At 40.9% G+C, this 19,773-nt stretch overlaps 1 protein-coding gene across 1 annotated transcript; it reads left to right on the top strand.

Moving 5' to 3' along the window:
• The first annotated feature begins 10,908 nt into the window (after positions 1 to 10,908).
• Positions 10,909 to 18,226, top strand: LOC118221052 (interferon-inducible GTPase 5-like). The gene is made up of 3 exons (XM_035405708.1): positions 10,909 to 11,019; positions 16,216 to 17,173; positions 17,768 to 18,226. Exons 2-3 carry the CDS (start codon positions 16,241 to 16,243, stop codon positions 18,077 to 18,079), a joined length of 1,245 nt encoding a protein of 414 aa, XP_035261599.1. The 5' UTR covers positions 10,909 to 11,019; positions 16,216 to 16,240; the 3' UTR covers positions 18,080 to 18,226.
• Positions 18,227 to 19,773: the final 1,547 nt, after the last annotated feature.

The following is a 19,773-nucleotide window of genomic DNA, read 5'->3' as shown; positions in this document are numbered from 1 at the left end:
CAGACTGAGCCAGACCGAATTAACTTCTCTCACCACCAAAATACCGCGAAGGTTAAGTGCCAAATTACGTTTTATTACTATACATATTATGTTTGTGATTGGATTAATTAGTAATTATATTTGATGCAACTTTAGCTATATTTCCATTACTTTTCCAAAACTTTTCAAAAAATATTATTTTCCATAACTTTTCCAGGGCCTGGAAATTGCATTTTAAATTTCAATTACTTTTCCAGGTTTTTCATGACCGTACGAACCCTGTATACACTCTTTTTAAAACATTGTTTTCCTTAATTCAGGAAGCGAGAGGGAGATTTAAAAAAAAAAAAAAATTTAGTATATGTGCTGCCGAAGCGAGTACACGAGCGAGAGGGAGAGAGAGACAGAGAGGGCGAGTGACAGACGTAGCGAGAGAGTGACAGAGCATCCTGACTGGTCTTCTTTGTGCTAAGTAGACTTATCAATTTTCTCTGTGGGCGGGCTTTACAGTCAAACTCTCTCTATCATTGTCCATCAGTTCAGTTTAGTGTCCTGCACAGACCTGCAGCTCCGCTGAGTGTTCCAAAAAAATAAAATATAAGACGCACTTCACCCCAGACTACACTAAAGTGTACCCCTGCCTAATAGGGGTGAAAAATAATGACAGTGTTGCTCGCTGCACTGTTTGCAACAGCGACTTTTCTATTGCCCATGGTGGGTTAAATGATTGTAAAAGATATGTTGAGGTGAGTTTAACAGGTGTCGTTTTTCATTAGCATAGCTAACGTTATTTAAACTAACGAACTAACTAGCTGCTAAGGAGCTGCTCTATTGGTTCAGTCATGTTTCAGCCATCTTAGAAATATTTCAAAAGTAAGATCAGTTTTATCATTTGAGGATACTGAGAGAATTATACATGCTTTTATTTCATCCCGCCTAGATTACCGCAATGCTTTATTTTCATGTTTAAATAAAAAAACCTTGGCTCGCCTTCAGACCGTACAAAAATTCTGCAGCTAGGCTTTCAACGAGGACGAAACGTTCATCTGATTCAGATTCTCATATCACCCCAGTGCTGGCCTCCTTGCACTGGTTGCCTGTGAAATTTAGAATTGATTTAAAAATGTTATTAATCACATGTAAAGCATATGTGTGTGTGTGTGTGTGTGTGTGTGTCTGTGTGTGTGTGTAAATTGTTTCAATATGTGATCAAATAAATTGTTCTGTTCTTTCATAATCAAATGTCCTGTATTTTGGGGGTATATGGGGTTGCTTTCTGGTGACCTCCACTGGTCAGAAACATAAATCCAGGCACCACTGCGCAACGGTCACCAATACAGAGAGGGGGGATGCCCTCTCAAAATGAAAACGGTTCCACCTGCGCTGGACCTGAACATTCACAGACCCCAAACCCTCCTTTGGCGAGTATGCACAACTGCATACAGTATATTTTAAAAATCCTAAACAGAAATGTACAAAACAGAAATTGTCTGCTTGGGAACATACCAATTAAATGATACCAATTTAAAATACCTTCCTACACTTGGATTTTCCCCATATTGGTGGGCCTGGCATGCACACCCATGTATCCCTTTAAAGGGATAATTCACTTTCTGGGGTTTCTTGAAATTACTTCATTGTACACTAAAATGTAATATACATCTCTGCTGGGGTAGGCAACCTTGGTTCTGATGTGCCACAAGTATTCCTGTTTTTTTTTTTTGTTCCATCAAGCCTATAACTACATAATAGTATTAATCATTAGGCCCTAATGAATGCAGGTGGGTTTGTGCTGGAGGTTCTCAGACATATTCAGGGTCCACCAGCCTCTTGTGATCGAGTCCTGAGGGAATAAAAGACAGTAATATCAGGAGCAGGGTTGCCTATGTTTACTAATTTCTTTATGCCTATTGTTTCATAAGATTCTGATGACCTTCAGGCTTTACAGTACCAGGCACAGTGGCAACAACAGAGAAGGGATAACACCTCAGAAGGTTCCAGGAAAGCTTATATATTTGATATTTTCTACTGAATATTACTCAGTTAAAAGATAAAGAAATTATAAAAAGCACAAGGTTGTCAGGTGGCTAGTAAAACTTTACCCTGCTGACAAATTCAGCTTAACCCAGCCTAAGGTGGAATCCATCTGATGTAATCACAAATCCTACGTTAATTTTCCAGGCTGTAAAAATTTTATTAATACGTTACTTTAAAAAAAATAAAAAAAACATTGGAATAAAACAAATTTGAATTTGAATCTTGGCTCTAGAAGGCTTGTTATTGGTAATGTATTAAAAGCTTTATGTCTGGATGTGTTAGGGTGCTTTCTACACCTTTTGTTGCCAGTGGCACTGCCACTGTGTAGTATGCATTTTTTCCTTTCACTTTCATTTCTCTGTAAACGAGAACATTGAGTTTCCATTTCTTTAACTTTCTCTGTGAGTAGGTGGTGTTCTGTGTCCATTACAGCTTGTATTTACAATTGAAAAAATGTGGCGCTAAGCCAAAAAAGATGTTCAACAACCTATCCTCCAGGGCAGGGCGTCCTTTGAATCCTGTTGAACATTTTTTCAACTGTAAATACAAGCTGTAACGGACACAGAACACCTCCTACTCACAGGGTGGTTTTTCTGTTAGGCACGATGAGAGGTCCCAGTTCCCTAGGGCAAATTAAAAATAATACTGGTTAAAAAAATATGGATTGAAAAATAAATAAATAAAAGCCAAAGCCACCCAAACAGCTCCATAAAACAGTAGTACTTTTTTAGTACAAGGTGTGCTGCGCACGTCAGCCTCGTATATGACAGGATATGATGGCTTAAAACTTTTCTCTAACCCTGCCAAACATTGCCTACAGTATTTCACAAGTGGGGTCATTTAGAGGAATATCAAATAAAACATGTGACTGAGTGTGTTACACAAGCTTACCTCAGTTATCAGTATATTAATTATTTAACCGCACGTTGGCACCGACAAACAAGAAGAAAGCCGCTGCCACAGGAAACCAGTTAAGTTTGTCAGATTAAATCTCGTAAAACAGTTCACAGGGAACAGAAACTTTACAACCTGTTTGTCTTCAGAGGAAGTGTGGGGTCCGTTTTGCACACCTTATTTGGAAATGCTTGCACCTGTCGCTGCGCTCCACTGTCAAGCCGGGCACCCACCGCACGCGTATCGACCGCGAGCGCACTATGCGCGTATTAAGCCGGGCACCCACCGCACGCGTATCGGCCGCGAGCGCACTACGCGCGTATTACGCGCGTAACTGAAGCGTAGTTGAAGTACTGTTATTACAACGGCAGCGGGCGACGTCGTCTCCACCAGATGCGAACGCGTCGCGTACCGGCTGCGAAGCTCGCGCGACACAAGCGAACTGAAGCGTAGTTTTTCGCTTCAGTTCTATTTTTTCGGCTTGTCGCGCGTCACGATGGCCTGTTTATACACAGAAATATGCTCTAAAATGCTAGGTATACATGCTCTGATTTATATTTCATCCTTATATTACTGGGGGTGTGTCCCTAGTTACCTCCCAGATATTTTATAAGCACCAAAAAAAAAAAAAAAATACAAGCCTTTTCGTTTTGTAAAAATAAATAAATAAATAACTGGAACCTGGGGAAAAGGCAAACTTAGTTTCGCTGTCTTATTTTGCGGAGGGGGTGGGGTAAATTTGAAAATACACCACAGAAAGACGTAGCCTATCGCACTTGTACTTCAAAGCTTCCGGTGTTCATGGCGTTGCGGTGTTCATATCTCTTCAAGATTAAACTGTTACTGTCTTTTTCATGATTAGCTGATTTTACTAAATATGATCCTATAAATGTTTTGACGTGAATGACAAGACAACACGGGAATTCCCAATGGTTGATTACGGATTATTTATTATTATTATGATCATTACATATTCTTCATGAAATTGGCACGCTTGTTAACCAAGCAAATAAATTAATACAGTTTGAGATTGATTGTTATGCAGGCTAAGTTTATGGTAATTCTTGAAAGCGTTTACTTTCTCACGTATTTACAAGTTAACGAAATATTACCAAATTAACAAACTGAAAAAGGTCTCTCACCAAAGTATTCACTTAACCCATAATCAACAGTCCTGAACAAACATGAAATACACGATGTAATCCCACTGTAGACTGCGAGAGCTACTAGGAATATAGAGCTTTAAGCAAGCCTTTGCGCGACACAAACGGAACCACGCGCCGCGCCGCGTCGTGTTGCTTCGCCGTGCTGCTTAGATGCTTGCGGTGGGTGCCCGGCGTAATGTTACCTGAAGAAAACAGTTTATGTTCAATTTATTAGCGTTATCGAAAGCTGAAAAGTTGAAGCGAACGATTACGGCATTTTTTTTTTGAAACGTTAACGTAGTGTTTTGTATAGCGACCTGGTTGAAACAGCTAATTTCTCCGATGCAGTTTACTGGCGGTTGATTTAATTAGCGGTATTAATGTGACGAGAAGCGCTTTGTCGTTCGAATGCATAACACGCAATTGCTTGAAGAGTCGACACATTTTAGGCGTGACAGTTTAACTGTTACTTGTAAATCGTACTGTTATATTGTCGTTTGTCAATAAAAAATCAATTGCATATATTGCTGGTGCTCCTTACATTTTGGTGGGTGCTCCTAACTTTTTGAAGTTGGGAGCACCAGTGCTACCAAATAAAAAAGTTAATTTCGAGCCCTGATATAATTATTGAAGCTGCACTTCCCTGGCATATTGTCGGCACAGTAGGGCCTACGTTTACTAACTGCTACATTAGCAGAAGCGTGCCTGTTGGCCGTGCCTGTAAACAGACTGAGCCAGACCGAATTAACTTCTCTCACCACCAAAATACCGCGAAGGTTAAGTGCCAAATTACGTTTTATTACTATACATATTATGTTTGTGATTGGATTAATTAGTAATTATATTTGATGCAACTTTAGCTATATTTCCATTACTTTTCCAAAACTTTTCAAAAAATATTATTTTCCATAACTTTTCCAGGGCCTGGAAATTGCATTTTAAATTTCAATTACTTTTCCAGGTTTTTCATGACCGTACGAACCCTGTATACACTCTTTTTAAAACATTGTTTTCCTTAATTCAGGAAGCGAGAGGGAGATTTAAAAAAAAAAAAAAATTTAGTATATGTGCTGCCGAAGCGAGTACACGAGCGAGAGGGAGAGAGAGACAGAGAGGGCGAGTGACAGACGTAGCGAGAGAGTGACAGAGCATCCTGACTGGTCTTCTTTGTGCTAAGTAGACTTATCAATTTTCTCTGTGGGCGGGCTTTACAGTCAAACTCTCTCTATCATTGTCCATCAGTTCAGTTTAGTGTCCTGCACAGACCTGCAGCTCCGCTGAGTGTTCCAAAAAAATAAAATATAAGACGCACTTCACCCCAGACTACACTAAAGTGTACCCCTGCCTAATAGGGGTGAAAAATAATGACAGTGTTGCTCGCTGCACTGTTTGCAACAGCGACTTTTCTATTGCCCATGGTGGGTTAAATGATTGTAAAAGATATGTTGAGGTGAGTTTAACAGGTGTCGTTTTTCATTAGCATAGCTAACGTTATTTAAACTAACGAACTAACTAGCTGCTAAGGAGCTGCTCTATTGGTTCAGTCATGTTTCAGCCATCTTAGAAATATTTCAAAAGTAAGATCAGTTTTATCATTTGAGGATACTGAGAGAATTATACATGCTTTTATTTCATCCCGCCTAGATTACCGCAATGCTTTATTTTCATGTTTAAATAAAAAAACCTTGGCTCGCCTTCAGACCGTACAAAAATTCTGCAGCTAGGCTTTCAACGAGGACGAAACGTTCATCTGATTCAGATTCTCATATCACCCCAGTGCTGGCCTCCTTGCACTGGTTGCCTGTGAAATTTAGAATTGATTTAAAAATGTTATTAATCACATGTAAAGCATATGTGTGTGTGTGTGTGTGTGTGTGTCTGTGTGTGTGTGTAAATTGTTTCAATATGTGATCAAATAAATTGTTCTGTTCTTTCATAATCAAATGTCCTGTATTTTGGGGGTATATGGGGTTGCTTTCTGGTGACCTCCACTGGTCAGAAACATAAATCCAGGCACCACTGCGCAACGGTCACCAATACAGAGAGGGGGGATGCCCTCTCAAAATGAAAAAAAAATAATAATAAAAATGCTGTAAAACCCAGCTTGTTCTTTATTTGTTTGACATGCCAAGTGTGGGAAATCTTCATATACAGAGAAAAAGCAGAGGAACAAAATCCAAAATGCACATGTTATAGTATTTATTTGAATTGATGCTGATAATAGGGTAGATCTGTGTACAGTAAAAAGATCACGATCAGGATACTTTATTGCCATTTCAGTAAAAACTGAGAGAGGTTTGTTGCAGTGCTACTCAAAAAGATTAGACAAACCCAGTCACACAATTAAAATTCAATACGCACCATTTCATAATAAATTATCATCAATAATCAATGTAGTACAAAGATTATCCCAAAAGAAGTCAAGGCTAGCTTCATCCTCCCCACACACCTAAACCTAAATGAAATCAAATGTCTCAGGGATCTCTTTAGCTGAAAGGGGAGTCATCATCAGCCAACTGGTTGATGATGCCACACTTTTTTTAAGGATGAGTCTCAGATCCCACCTGCAACTGAGATTATCAGTCTTTTCTCCAAAGTCACTGGTCTGTGCCTTACTATTAATAAATGCCAGTGATCAGTCCTGGGAGGCAGCTGTGGGCACAGCATCCTCAATTAGTGGCATCTCAGTTAAGCTAAGTCATATATCTTTGAAATATGTGGTCTTAATCTAAAGAACCATTTATTCTACTATGGTGAAATCTTTAGTTCTGAGTAGATGAAAAAAATAATATTTTTGAAAAGAATTTTATTTTTGAAAGTGGGTTTTATCATAAAATCGTTCTGGTGAGTCAGCTACTTGATTCACAATGTTCTTTATTCATTTATCAAAAGAGTTTTACGCAATGGTATTTCATGCCATTCCAAAAGGTGTAGCTCTATTAAGGGACATTCCTCCTAAATCTCACCTACTCTCAACCCTCTTGATTCACCTGTATGAAGGATCTGTTTTACTCAATTAAAAAAAAAAAAAAAAAATAGCAAGGGTAATGTACTTTATTTCAGGCAGAAAAAAGTGTATCAAACTCCTACAGTAAGTGCCTGTATATTGCAACAACTGAGTCATCAAGCTTAGCTGTAGAGAGTATGGCTGCTTCCTCAAAAATATCTGATTACAAATAATGGTAGAGCTGTTTCATTTAGAATAATCAATAGATACTGCCCTGCAAAGTCTTATCTGAAAAAAAATTAAGAAGGACATCGATGTATTTTGTTATTTTTATGTAATTGACCCTGAAACTATTTTACAGTTACCTTTGCATTGTCCCTGCACTTAAATGCACTGTTTGAATTTCATTACAGCTTTACAGCTTATTAAGCTTTTAATGGTCTTAACAACAAATCATTGGTCAGCAAATTAGCAAGAATTAAACATATAGATAAAGTAAGTTAGTATGGGATAGCTTTCCCCTTTGATTTCTTTAAATGTTTAAGCCTTGTGGGTAAACTTGCGGACAGCTTTTTAGAGAAAGAAGAGTCAATGTTGTTCCATTCAATGTTGATGGCTTCAAACAGTTGATGAGTAGTTGAAAAATGTTTCCCGGTTAGTTTGTGTTTAATGTGAGACCAGATATTCTCTATAGGGTTCAAATCTGGACTCTGACCAGGCCAAAACATGAGCCTGATGGACTTGTTCTCAAGCCACTTTTTGGTGGTCTTTGCAGTGTGGGCAGGAGCATTGTCTTGTTGAAAAATAACATCTGATCATTCCTCTTAGCAGCTGAAAAGGCTCCCCCACACCATGACACCTCTTCCTCCATGCTTAACTGTGGTAGAGATGCATTCACGATTGTATTTCTCACCAGATCTTCTAAGACACCTCTCTGGAGCATCACCATGCAACTCAAATTGTGATTCATCACTCCACACAACTCTGCTGAACCACTCTGAATCAAACTTTCCATATTCTGCCAAAAACTTAATTCTGTCCTTGATGTTTTTCTGAGACAGCAATTGAGCTTGTAAGTCAAATTGCCTCCAGGGGACGTCTGGTTCGTGACGTCACAGCCCAATGTTAAAATCCTATTGACTTTTTAAAAATCATTGATTGTAAAATATCTATAGCGATTAAAAATAAAATATTTCTCACGTTTTTTTGGGACCGTCATTCTCTGCCGTAGCATGTGCTTGGTTCTATTTATTTCAATCTCTGGAGGGAAAAATAACGGATTTATGTCGATATACGATATGTTGGTGGTCCTGAACTACACTAAAATCAAAGTCGCACGATATACGTCACAACCACGTGTGCTTGTAAGCCTACCCGCCAAGTGCGGTGCCTTGGCTGCCCCTAACTGCTGGTCTGGGATCAGATTTCCCTTCACAGGTCCTAACTTTAACCATTAGTAGGAGAAGAAAATAACTGACTCTGGACCAGCAGGGCCAACTGCACCCAACACCGGTGGCTAGCTAGCTATACCCACGACAAATGCGGTGTCACAGGTTATCTTAATGCATTTGTTCAATGGTCAGGACAATAATGTTAAGAAGGGAGTAAATCATTCCAAATCCAACCATGTAGAGCAGGTCATATACAGCTAGAGTAGAATAGCGGGTCTGTTAGCGCCACCATGAAAGATATCGTTTATAAAGTTCTGGTTAGCTAATGTTAACGTTAGGAATGGCTGGATCAGCAGGTAGCTAGCTAGCTGTCAAAGTCAGGTTTATTTGTCATTACAAACCATATGCTGTACAGTACACGATGTAACGAAACTTCGTTTCGCAAGGCTTCGGTGTAACATAGACTTTCAGTCTGCTCACAGCACTTACAAAGGAATACACACATCGTGAAAATCAGAATCACAGTGCACTTAGACAAGACAGGTGCAGTAGGCAAGAGATAGACAATTTCTAATAAATAGTTTTATTAAAACATAGTAAGTAGTAAATATATTGTCGGTTATTTATCGAAAACCATGCTGGCTAGCTATATTGTTGTTGTGTTGTGATAAAAATATATATGACGTTATATTCCATTTGAAATTACGTCTTAAGTTAGTTAGGTTAGCTTGTACTCTTTTATACGGTCTATGGTTGTACTTTATAGATCCCTGAAATGAAATCATGTTGTCATCACGACCGTACAATTATGATGTGAAATAAACAATATAACTTAATAGTACCAAATATGTTATTTCCAGTAATTTTAAATTGAAATACGATATCGAAGTGACACTAGAATTAGAAGCGTGTTCCAGCTGAGCCGTGACGATATAAGCGTGCGTCCTGAGCACAGTACCGGTATGTGTAGTTCCTAAGCGTACTAAACGTACACAACGTTGTACCTTGTACTTCTCATGGGTCAATCGTGCTGCTGATATTATATTTCATGAGTCATATATGTCATGAGTACCGCATACCAATAGCTAACTGGTTCCCGACTTGTAACTAAAAACATCGCTTACTGAAAATTGCCCCATTCATTTTCCCATTGACAAATTTGCGGGAAAACGTGGGGAGTGGCTTGGTGACGTTTACACTTACAAGCTCTATGGCTTTTTAACACATCTTCTAGACACAAAACCTGCATTAGATAACCTTCTGGTTATTGTTCTTCTCGAAAAAGTCTTATTTTCTGAGGTCTTGAATTCTGCTGACAGTTTTTCTAGGCTTTTTTTCCTGTCTTTGAGAACTGTAAATTTCAGCAGGTGGTCATTCCTGCATGATGAGGCTTTGGGCCTTCCAGATCCTTTCTTTCTGGCAACATTACCTGTTGTTTCAAAGCGTTGACCTATTCTCTTAATAGCTGATAGAGAAATAGGGATTTCCTCTGCCTTTAGGGTCTTGTAAATTTCAGAATAGCTACAGTTGGCCTGACGAAGACCAGCTATGCGGTTTCTGACAGCAACCTCTGCATGATATTTTGCTTTTTTTGGAGCATATTTTCTCGCTCCTTTACCGTGGGACTCACAACACTGCATACTGTAGATCTCTCCCTGCTCTATCAATCCTGGTTACATTTATGAGCTTGTTATCAGGCCCTTGATGGGCTGCATCAGGTGTGGCAGATAACCAAATAATGACTAATCTTTTAAGAAAAAAAAAACATCCCAGAAGATATTTTTGGAAAATTTTGTACACCCAGACATGTGTTAGTTTGAATTTTACATCAAACATTTTAATCATTATCATGATTTTACCTTTGCGTACAAGAAGACTATATAAGTGAATTTCCCTGTTACTAACCTTCCCCAAACAGTTCACCGCAGCAGAAGTAAACGAGCAAATGGTGGCACAGGAGGTCTCAGGAGTGCATTTGTTTAATTATTGCCAATTTTCTGACCAACGATTTGTTGTTAAGACCATTAAAAGCTTAATGTTTTGCCATTTTTGGCTTGGCCCATTTTTTCTTGTACATCTCTACCATCTCTGATAACTGTAAAGCCATTCCAAGACCCTTGCATTAAATAGTAAAAATACTTAAACTTTCTTGTGGTATACGCGTTTTTCGTATTTGTATATTTTAAATTTTAAAAGTCAAGGCCCGAGAAAAGGGGGGAGAAGCCATATAAGAAATTTTTAAAACCATTAGTTTCTGCCCGCTCTTCCAAGCCCTCCTTCACAAAAGAAAGTCGCCGTAACTTTAAAGCGACGAGACCCCTTCTGTACAGCACCTGCTTCCCCTCCGCCCTCTCCCTCAACGGAATGTGAAGCTTTCCACGATTACAGCTCCAGCATGTGCATCCCGTACCTGAGCAACCTTAGTATGGTGCATCCACCCAATCTTTGGCGTTCAGCGTAGCCGTCTAGCCGTGGTGATATGTGTATTCACACATAGAGGGCAGCATAACGCAACTGATACAACTTATTGAGCTTAGGGGTTGTTGTATAGGCTGGTTTTCCAATTTTTACTTTCAGTTCCGAGAGATAAGAGCTTGCAACGTTTCAACTCTTTTCTAATACGAAGGTAAGCGGTGTCTTGTTTAATAATTCAATAGTCGATAGAACATTACACAACATTGTCAAGGGAAATTAGTGACTGCAGTTCCATTGGGTTCGTTCTGGTTCGTGAACGGTGCCAACTGAGTAGACTAGTAAGATATTAATCGGCTCCGTTCGCAAAGCAGATTTAGACATTTTTATTTATGTATTTTCCTCTTCAGCTTACAATAATTTAAACGAATTAACGCAGTTATATCTGTGCTGCGTAGGCTATGTATGCGTCTCTTTTGTATAAGATGGTTTATCACACAGGACGTGGCGAATAACTTTGTAGGCTACCACATTTCCTGTCACTGGAATATTTTCCGCATGTGAAAATGTAGGCCTACTGTCTGGTACTGTCACAGAGATAACATTTACCCTCCTTTCTGTCTTTCTGAAACATCTCTCAGTCGTTTATACTTTTTTCCTGTACATTTTATTCCACAGTAGAGTACATTCACTGGCTTCCCTCGCAAAAGGGCTTTTAATGGAAATTTAAAACTTTATCAAGACGGACAAAAAGTCAAACATCACAAATGCATATTGGACATTCACTTAGGTATGCACAACACATAGGCTAGGATTTGATCAGATCAGCATTGTCCTAAACTTAGCTATTTCTCAACTTTTGCTGTTAAGAATGGCTATTTCTTCAAAAACACGGCTTCTGCTGTCACCAAAACTAGTTTTGGAAAAAAAAAGTGTTATGCTTGTGCTGACTTGTTTGTCAGTTATGGGCAGATGTTGATTGAGTGTGATACAGCCCATACACAGCTTGTTCTGTGTGACAGAACTGCGAACTAGACAAAGTTTAGTTAACTTTATCATGCCAACGCTTGTGAGGCAAGTTATATTCTCAACATATTATGCAGTTTCAGTTTATAAAATGAAATGTTCTGAGGGCTTGAATAATTGATGTACTGTGTGTATTTTATTTGTGTTGTGCTGTTTTTATGTTTGTTTTAACACAGAATTTGCTGTTGCTATTTTGGCCAGATCTCCCTTGAGATTTATTTATCTCAAGGGACATCCAGGGTGAATAAAAAAATAACAGAGAGCATGCAAAGCACTGGTTTTATCACTGATGTGAGAGGAGAGGTGCTGTGTTATATAACTAGCCTGCCTATTTTCCGCCTGACCATTGTAAGAATCCAAACATAAGCCCCTGTCTGACAAGTCCTCTTAATCTCTGCATGAAATTACATGAACAATGCAGTTCTGTTCAGTGCAACAATCCAGCAGTCAACAATAATTACATGTGAATAGTCACCGGCTAACTTGTTAAATGAACATGCTCCTCTGAAACATTATATGAGCTCTGCTTTGAGGACCTTTTAAAACTGTAAAAGGTTGAAGGTAAAAATTTTTGCGCTCCTGGAAAAGTCGCTGGCAGTGTGCTTGGAGAGTACGCTAATGTAAATGAGAGAACTTACTGAACGGTACAGGTGTTACAAAGTGTACAGTTTATTGCAAAATTTGAAAAGTGCTAACAACGTTTTTGGGGTCTGCCAGCCAAAATGTAATCGGCTCAGTTCGAACTGCATAACACTTTCATAAACGCTACATATACATGCGGAAATGCTTACTGCATATCGACCATAACCACAATTATAAATCGGGTTGGTTGGACCGTGGATGCTGATTGGCTGAGACTGTGTTCTACAGTGATTGCAAATCCGATGGAGTAACTCTTTGTTTGTATAGTTTCACTCTCCGCTTTGTTTTGTGCGTAACAATGGCCCTGTAGTGTACTGTAATGTCCTCTCATGCTGTATTGCGTAAGTAGGCATTTTGTGTGTGTCACATGGTCTATCGTAATGGTACTTGCTGTATCAGTGGTGACACACCACAGGTCTACTTCTCCCCCCCAAAACCCACCGACCCCCCCGGCTCCTGCAGATGTTTCAGAACGTTACTGAAAAAGGCCATGAGAAGGTTGGGTCTTTATGTTCCCTGTTCCCAGTATAGAAGTGAATTGTGGTTTTGTGGTTCAGACTATTTAAGCATTTGTTTCAGTTCCACATGCAGACATTGTAGGATTCCACACTTTTGCTATGTCTTTCTACTTCTCTGCATCATCCTCTCTGTGTGCCTTACTCACAGTCTGTGTGTGTGTACTCTGTATATATAAATCTCATAAAAAAACACGTTTTCAACGTACAAAAATGCCAAGTTACTCAAAAGTATTGATATCAAAATGACACCAAGTTACGGTACTACAAACAATATAGGCTATCTTGCCTCACCGAAATGACATAAGATGTATTTCAAAGCAATGCTACCCAATATTTCCTCAATTCTTTCAAGTCACTTGGCCCTGTGTTTTGTAATCTTACCATTTTACAATGTCATGCAAACTTTGTGTCAGATCAAAGAGTCAAATATTTCGAATTGCCTCATGGAACACATTGAAATTAATGTACAAAACTGCTGCTGAGTAACTACGGGAAGCATATTTCTCCAGAGAACATGTTTATACTTGCTTCTGAACTGAATTTGAGTACATGTGCAAGTTATTGTATATTTGCTACGTACAATAAATACTGAATGTAAAATACATATTGTACATACATACATAGAGAACTTCTTTATCCCCATGGGGACATTTCCGTTGCAGCATGTTACGTTCACATTTACGAACACACACTTATACCAAGAAACACACTATCATTCACGCAACAGAAAGGCTGGGCAGCGAAATACATGCATACCAATACAAATTGGACATATACACGCCTATTCAATCAATCTTGACTGTGAGAGAGCCATCCACACATATGTTTGGCCTGTCCATGTAGTGCATGTTTATACACACAGGGCCAAGTGACTTGAAAGAATTGAGGAAATATTGGGTAGCATTGCTTTGAAATACATCTTATGTCATTTTGGTGAGGCAAGATAGCCTATATTGTTTGTAGTACCGTAACTTGGCGTCATTTTGATATCAATACTTTTGAGTAACTTGGCATTTTTGTACATTGAAAACGTGTTTTTTTATGAGATATCATTTCTTTTTGCAAAGCGTTTTATTATGAGAGTGAGAAATGCGAAGTGACCCTGTAAGAAACGGTTGTGGATTATGGCTATCGTTGTGTGAATTTATATACAGTCTGATGAACGTGTACCGTTCAGCAGTTTCGGTTTGCTATATATGTAAAACAGTGACTGTGAGAAAGGGTGCGGTGGCGTAAGCGTAAACGCATGAGAAACGCAGATGAAATATGGCCAGTGTATGTGCTCACGGATTTGACGTCCATCCAACGAGCCTTGACTGACAAAAGAATCAGCAAGCCCGTAGAATTATAACTCCCTAGGTCGCAACTTGTGTAGCCTTCTGTCCTGCTCCATTGTCTGTTATTTCGTGGAGATGCACTTTTAGTGTTTGTAAGGTTTATAAGGCATTTTGATAGGCTTATCTGCAGGTAGGAATCCTCTTCGCTGTTTTGCTAAACTAGAACCGGAAAACGTGATAGTGGAGAATAGGAGCAGACGCATATGTCCCAGCAGGCTTTGCATATGAGAAAATAACAACAGTGTGAGAGAAATTAGGATGAAATTATGAAATTATGAAATTGCGTAGTTGAAACAGTATGTTTTTAGCAGAATGGGCATGTAGGTGAAGGTTGACATGATCCCGGAGTATAGTATGAAGTAAATGGAGTAACCATGAGCGAGCTTATATTCCTTATCGAACGGTATATATAACAGTCGCTATAAAGTGTTAACTGTTAAAGTGGAGGGTTAAGTAACGTGTGAAATCTATTGCACTGCTGTGTTTTTTCATGTTCAGTACTAGTATTTATAATTATGAGTGAATCATGATTTTAAATGTAATGTTTTAATGGGGAGTTGCAGAACGTACATACGTAGTAATTGTTTGTATGTGGCTAGATAGAGAACAGGGCGAGGTAACATGAATGTAGAAACGTGGCGTTTGCTGATAAGGTTTTGTACGGTAGCCAAGTGAAGAAATGTAGTTAGTAGAAATGGCACAGCGGTGAACTGGTGTAACTTTTTAATAAAAGGAATACATTTGCCGTCATGAAATGCATATGGGTGGCCATGAGTGAGTTTTGGTAAAGAAAATATAAGCGTAAGAGAACGTTAGTGTAAAAGAGGAAATTATCTGCCTGAGGACGAGGCGGGATTCAATCGTTCAACCGAAGGTTTACCAGTCTGTGACTTTGTTAGGGCAGCACCATGACATAGCTATGCAATGCGTGAAATATCATTAGCAAACCTGTCCATGGTTTTAAAGAAGAACACAGGCGAGTAAGCACAGAAGAGCTCCCATTGAATCCATATGGCTTTGCAATATTGTAGCTGGTTAACAATTGAACGTGCAGACGGTACGTCATAATACAGTGTATACGTTCGGGGAACGGCTGGTAGATATGGTGCAAAAGCAATAATTGAGAAGTAGTAGACAATTATTAGTGAGGGTAAAAGCAGGTTAAAGAAATGCGTTCTTAGCTGGGCTTGAACCTAGGACCCTGTGTTCCCAAGACTGTAACCTTACCCACTAGGCCACAGACAGACTAGCTATTTGTACTGAGAATGTTTCAGAGTAAAAAGGTATGGGTATTTTGCGTGTGTATGCAAGTTTTTCATTGGGTCGTGTAGGTGAAGATTTGGCGGGTGTCGGTAAAATGTCCAATGGGGAGACATGTTATTAGTGGGATAGGCGGCAGGAAAAATAAGAATGAGAAGAAGAAGAAGGAGAAAACGCGAAATCCCCTTAGTTTGGGGCTTTATTGTGTGGACATGTGAAGTTGTTTATGAAATCTGTCTGTTGAAATGGGGTCAGAATGTACAGAATTTAATGTTTTTAAGGGCTGAGTGTCTGTGGCTGTTGTGGTTATTTCTGTGGGGAACCCTGAAAAGTGCCAAACTCTCGGTGCTGTAGGCGTAACTTGGCGGGATGGCATACCTGCCATCCCAATGCACAAAAATTTTATATGAAATACTGAAGTAACACAGCATTTGTCATCTGTGTGGCCAGTGCCAGTCACCATGCTGGATTCAATCACTCATTTACAAAATGTGAATGTCATTTTTATTTCCTTTGCAAAAATTGTTTTCAGTGTTCAGTATGCTGAATTCACCATGTTGCGCTTCTACCGTATTGGGCTACAGTCTCCAGTGCTTTACATCTGAACCTGTGGCAATGTGTTTCTAGTGCTGATACACGCTGAAGTGCAACAATGGCAAGGCTGCAGACAATCAGCGAGGAGGAGATCCAGGAGATGAGCAGTAGCCTGCAGTCGCGAGTGGTGACGGAGGTGGTCGCACAGGTGCAAGGCATGCTGGGACAGCTGAGCTCCACCACGCTGGACATTGCGGTCACGGGGGAGTCAGGCTCAGGGAAGTCCTCCTTCATCAACGCCTTCAGAGGCATTGCCGAGGACGATCCCGGGGCAGCAAGGACCGGTGTGACGGAAACTACCCAGGAGATCATACCCTACGCCCACCCCTCTGTGCCCACCGTTCGCCTGTGGGACTTGCCGGGCATCGGTACGCCCACTTTCCAGCCCGAGCAGTACCTGCAGGACGTGGGGCTGGCTAAGTACGACTTCTTCATCATCGTGGCGTCGGAGCGCTTCAGAGAGTGTCACGTGACACTGGCCAGCTGCGTGGCTCAGGCGGGGAAGAGGTTCTACTTTGTGCGCAACAAGGTGGACAACGACCTGGAGGCCTCTGCCAGGAGGAGAGGGCGTTTGGGGTTCAGCGAAGAGGCCATTTTGAGGGAGATGCGAGCCGACTGCGAGGCTGGCCTGCGGAGGATTGGGGAAGGGCAGCCCCGGGTCTTCCTGCTGTCCAGCTTCCAGCCGCATCGCTTTGACTTCCCCCTGCTGCACGAGACCCTCGAGAGGGAGCTGGAGGGCCATAAGAGGCACGTCTTCCTCCTGGCACTGCCCAGCCTCACCACTGCCGCGCTGGAGAAGAAGCAACAGGCGCTGGCTGGGAGTGTGTGGCAGACAGCCATGGCGTCTTGCCTCACCGCTGCGACACCAGGGGGCGCTGTTCACAGCAGCGTTCCCATGCTTATGAGGGAACTGCAGTCCTATCAGCGCAGCTTTGGCCTCGACACAAAGTCCCTGCTTCGGTTGGCCAACATGACAGGAAAATCTTACCAGGTAACCCTAGCTCAAGGCTTGTTCCTCTTATTCATGAGCTTGGCTCTCAAAGATGAAAAAACCTAGCTATGAATTTATTGTGAATATGTTGTATTTTCCTGAGTTCCCTATTCCTCCGTACTACTATTTTAGGACTACTACTATTTACGTACTATTTTACCTTTGATTTCTTGCTTCTTGCCAAAATGTCATTTTTTATTGCTGGTGTAGCTTGTAGCATCCTACTATTTTGTTTGAACACCAAATAATCGGAACTCTGATCATTTGGAACTTGTATATTTGCGATACGTCTCTCCAGTGTGAGCAGGTCCTTTGAAACGACATTCATAGAGGTCCAAGACTAGTTCAGATCTTCAAAGAATAATGATATATCACAAACATATTATAAAACCTGAGTGAGCCTCACGTAAGAAATACCGTAGTGCTAATGTACCTAACAGTTCAACATGTTTTTTACTATGTTGGAGAATGTCATTTTACCCTTTAGCTTCATTTATGTTTCACCATCAGAGCAACAGTATTCCATCTGGTTGCTTCTCCTATTTATGAAAATAGATAGATAAAATCTGTGACTGAACTCTCGCCCTTCTGCAGGAGCTCTACGGAGAGGTGCGCTCCACTTCAGGCAGGGAGCTCTGTGTGCAGAGTGTGGAAGGCATGTTGTCCCAGGCGGCTTTGGGACAGCAGGTCCTGGTGGGTCTGCTGGAGAGCCAGGTCCCGGTGCTGGGCATCATCGTCTCTGGGGGGGTCTCCTTCATTGCCTCGTACAGCCTCCTGAAGTCTGCCATCAGGGACCTGCGCGAGGATGCTGAGAGAGTGCTGCGCAGAGCTCTGGACGGTGCAGGCGTGGAGTCTAAAGACCCCCAAGAGGATATTTCAGACCCAGGATACTTTTATGGGGACTAGGGGAGCCAGATGTGACCTGGGGTTTAGGTTGGGTGGCACTGGGAGGGAAATCTGCAGAGGACTACATTTTAAGAAATGGGATCCAGATTGAATTAGCCCGGCACATTTTCACGAAGCAATAAACGATTCTGATATTTGGTGAACAGAGACGTATCCCAGTGTCAGTTTTGTCACTTTTCCGACTGTGCCTGTTGGAACCTTTTCTGTCAGTAAAAGGTTTTTTTTTCTGAGGTTCTCTCCAAAGCAGCCTGTGTGTCTATGGCTGTCAGATTTAGACTGGATATTCAAATATGACTCGAGTAGGGTCATTCACTCACCATTCACTCACACACTTATACTTATTGACAATTTAGAGTCTCCAATTAGCCTAGTCTTTGGACTGTGGAAGGAAACGCACGCAGACATGGGAAGAACATGCAAACTCCACACGGAAAGGCCCAGGCTGGATTCGAACAGAGAACCTTCTTGCTCTGAGGCAACAGTGCTACCAACTGGACTGTGTATAGTGAAATATTTTCACCGCATCACGTTTTTGTCTTCCAAGAAGCTTATACAGAAACAAGCACGGAACCGTCCAGATCCACGGCGCAACTTTTATTCTGACTGATGTAGCCAGGGCAATATTTTCACTGGAGACTTGATACCGCCTTATAAATTCAAAGTCATTCGTGAATGGTTGAAGTGGATTTTGAGAAGAGACACTTCATGCTACAATCATGATAATGACAATGACTGTGCTGTGAAGGTTAGGTAGTGGATAAATGGATAATGTAGCAAAAGTAGCAAACAACAAAGCTGAATCCTTCTGACAGAATGTACAGAGAAACTATATGCTCAGATTGCGTAGTTTCACTCACTGTGTCCAAGCAGAATCGATAACGTTTCAGAAAATATATAACGTTAAAAGATTTAATGCAATGTTCTACTGTGAGTTTTGCCAATTATTGAGGGTGTGACAGAAAATTTTGGTGGCACTGACTGTAAACGGATGTTTTTCACATTTACCGTTCGATTGAGCAAGTACCATGTGAAGTACATTTTTATGGGTTAGTGCTGTGAGATTCTGCTAGCTATACATGAACCTTGTACAGCGATCAATAAAGGCTAACAGCACAGTAGGCTAGCAGTTACTGCTTGTCACTTGTACCACCACTGTAAAGAACAAAAAAAAAGGCTACAAACTACCTTTTCTATGAGAAATGTGTTGTTGAGCTCACGCGCATACACTGCTGGCGACATTGTAAAGCTCCGTGTTGCTCACCGTACTATATAGGTAGCTAGCTATGGCACGTCCTACTGTTGTGTGCAGGATAGCAGCCATACGCGCTAACAAGGTTAAGGAAAGTAGGCAATCCGTATGCGCTATGAACTAGGTTAGCTAAAGTAGGCGAAACGCGAACATGTTAGGGTGAGCTAAAGTAACGTTAGGCGATAAAGCTGTGCTTAAAAATGTTGTGCCGTACCACCTGAACGGCACAAGATTCATCGCCTAACAGTACTTTAGCTAACCCCAACATGTTCGCGTTTCGCCTACTCCGACTAAACGGAGCACCACCTGCGCATGCGTCCCGCTTGGCCTACTACTAAATGAAGCAACACCTGCGCATGCCTCCTACTAAACGTCCCTCAAAGGTCGTCCGTTAGTGAGTGAGTGAGTTAGTGAGTGACCACAATTTGCCGTACATAGCTGACGG

This window comes from Anguilla anguilla, chromosome 1 (genome assembly GCF_013347855.1).
Source record: "Anguilla anguilla isolate fAngAng1 chromosome 1, fAngAng1.pri, whole genome shotgun sequence".
Lineage (NCBI taxonomy): Eukaryota > Metazoa > Chordata > Actinopteri > Anguilliformes > Anguillidae > Anguilla > Anguilla anguilla.
Note: the sequence above shows the minus strand (reverse complement) of the source record. Positions and strands in the feature narration are given on the sequence as shown.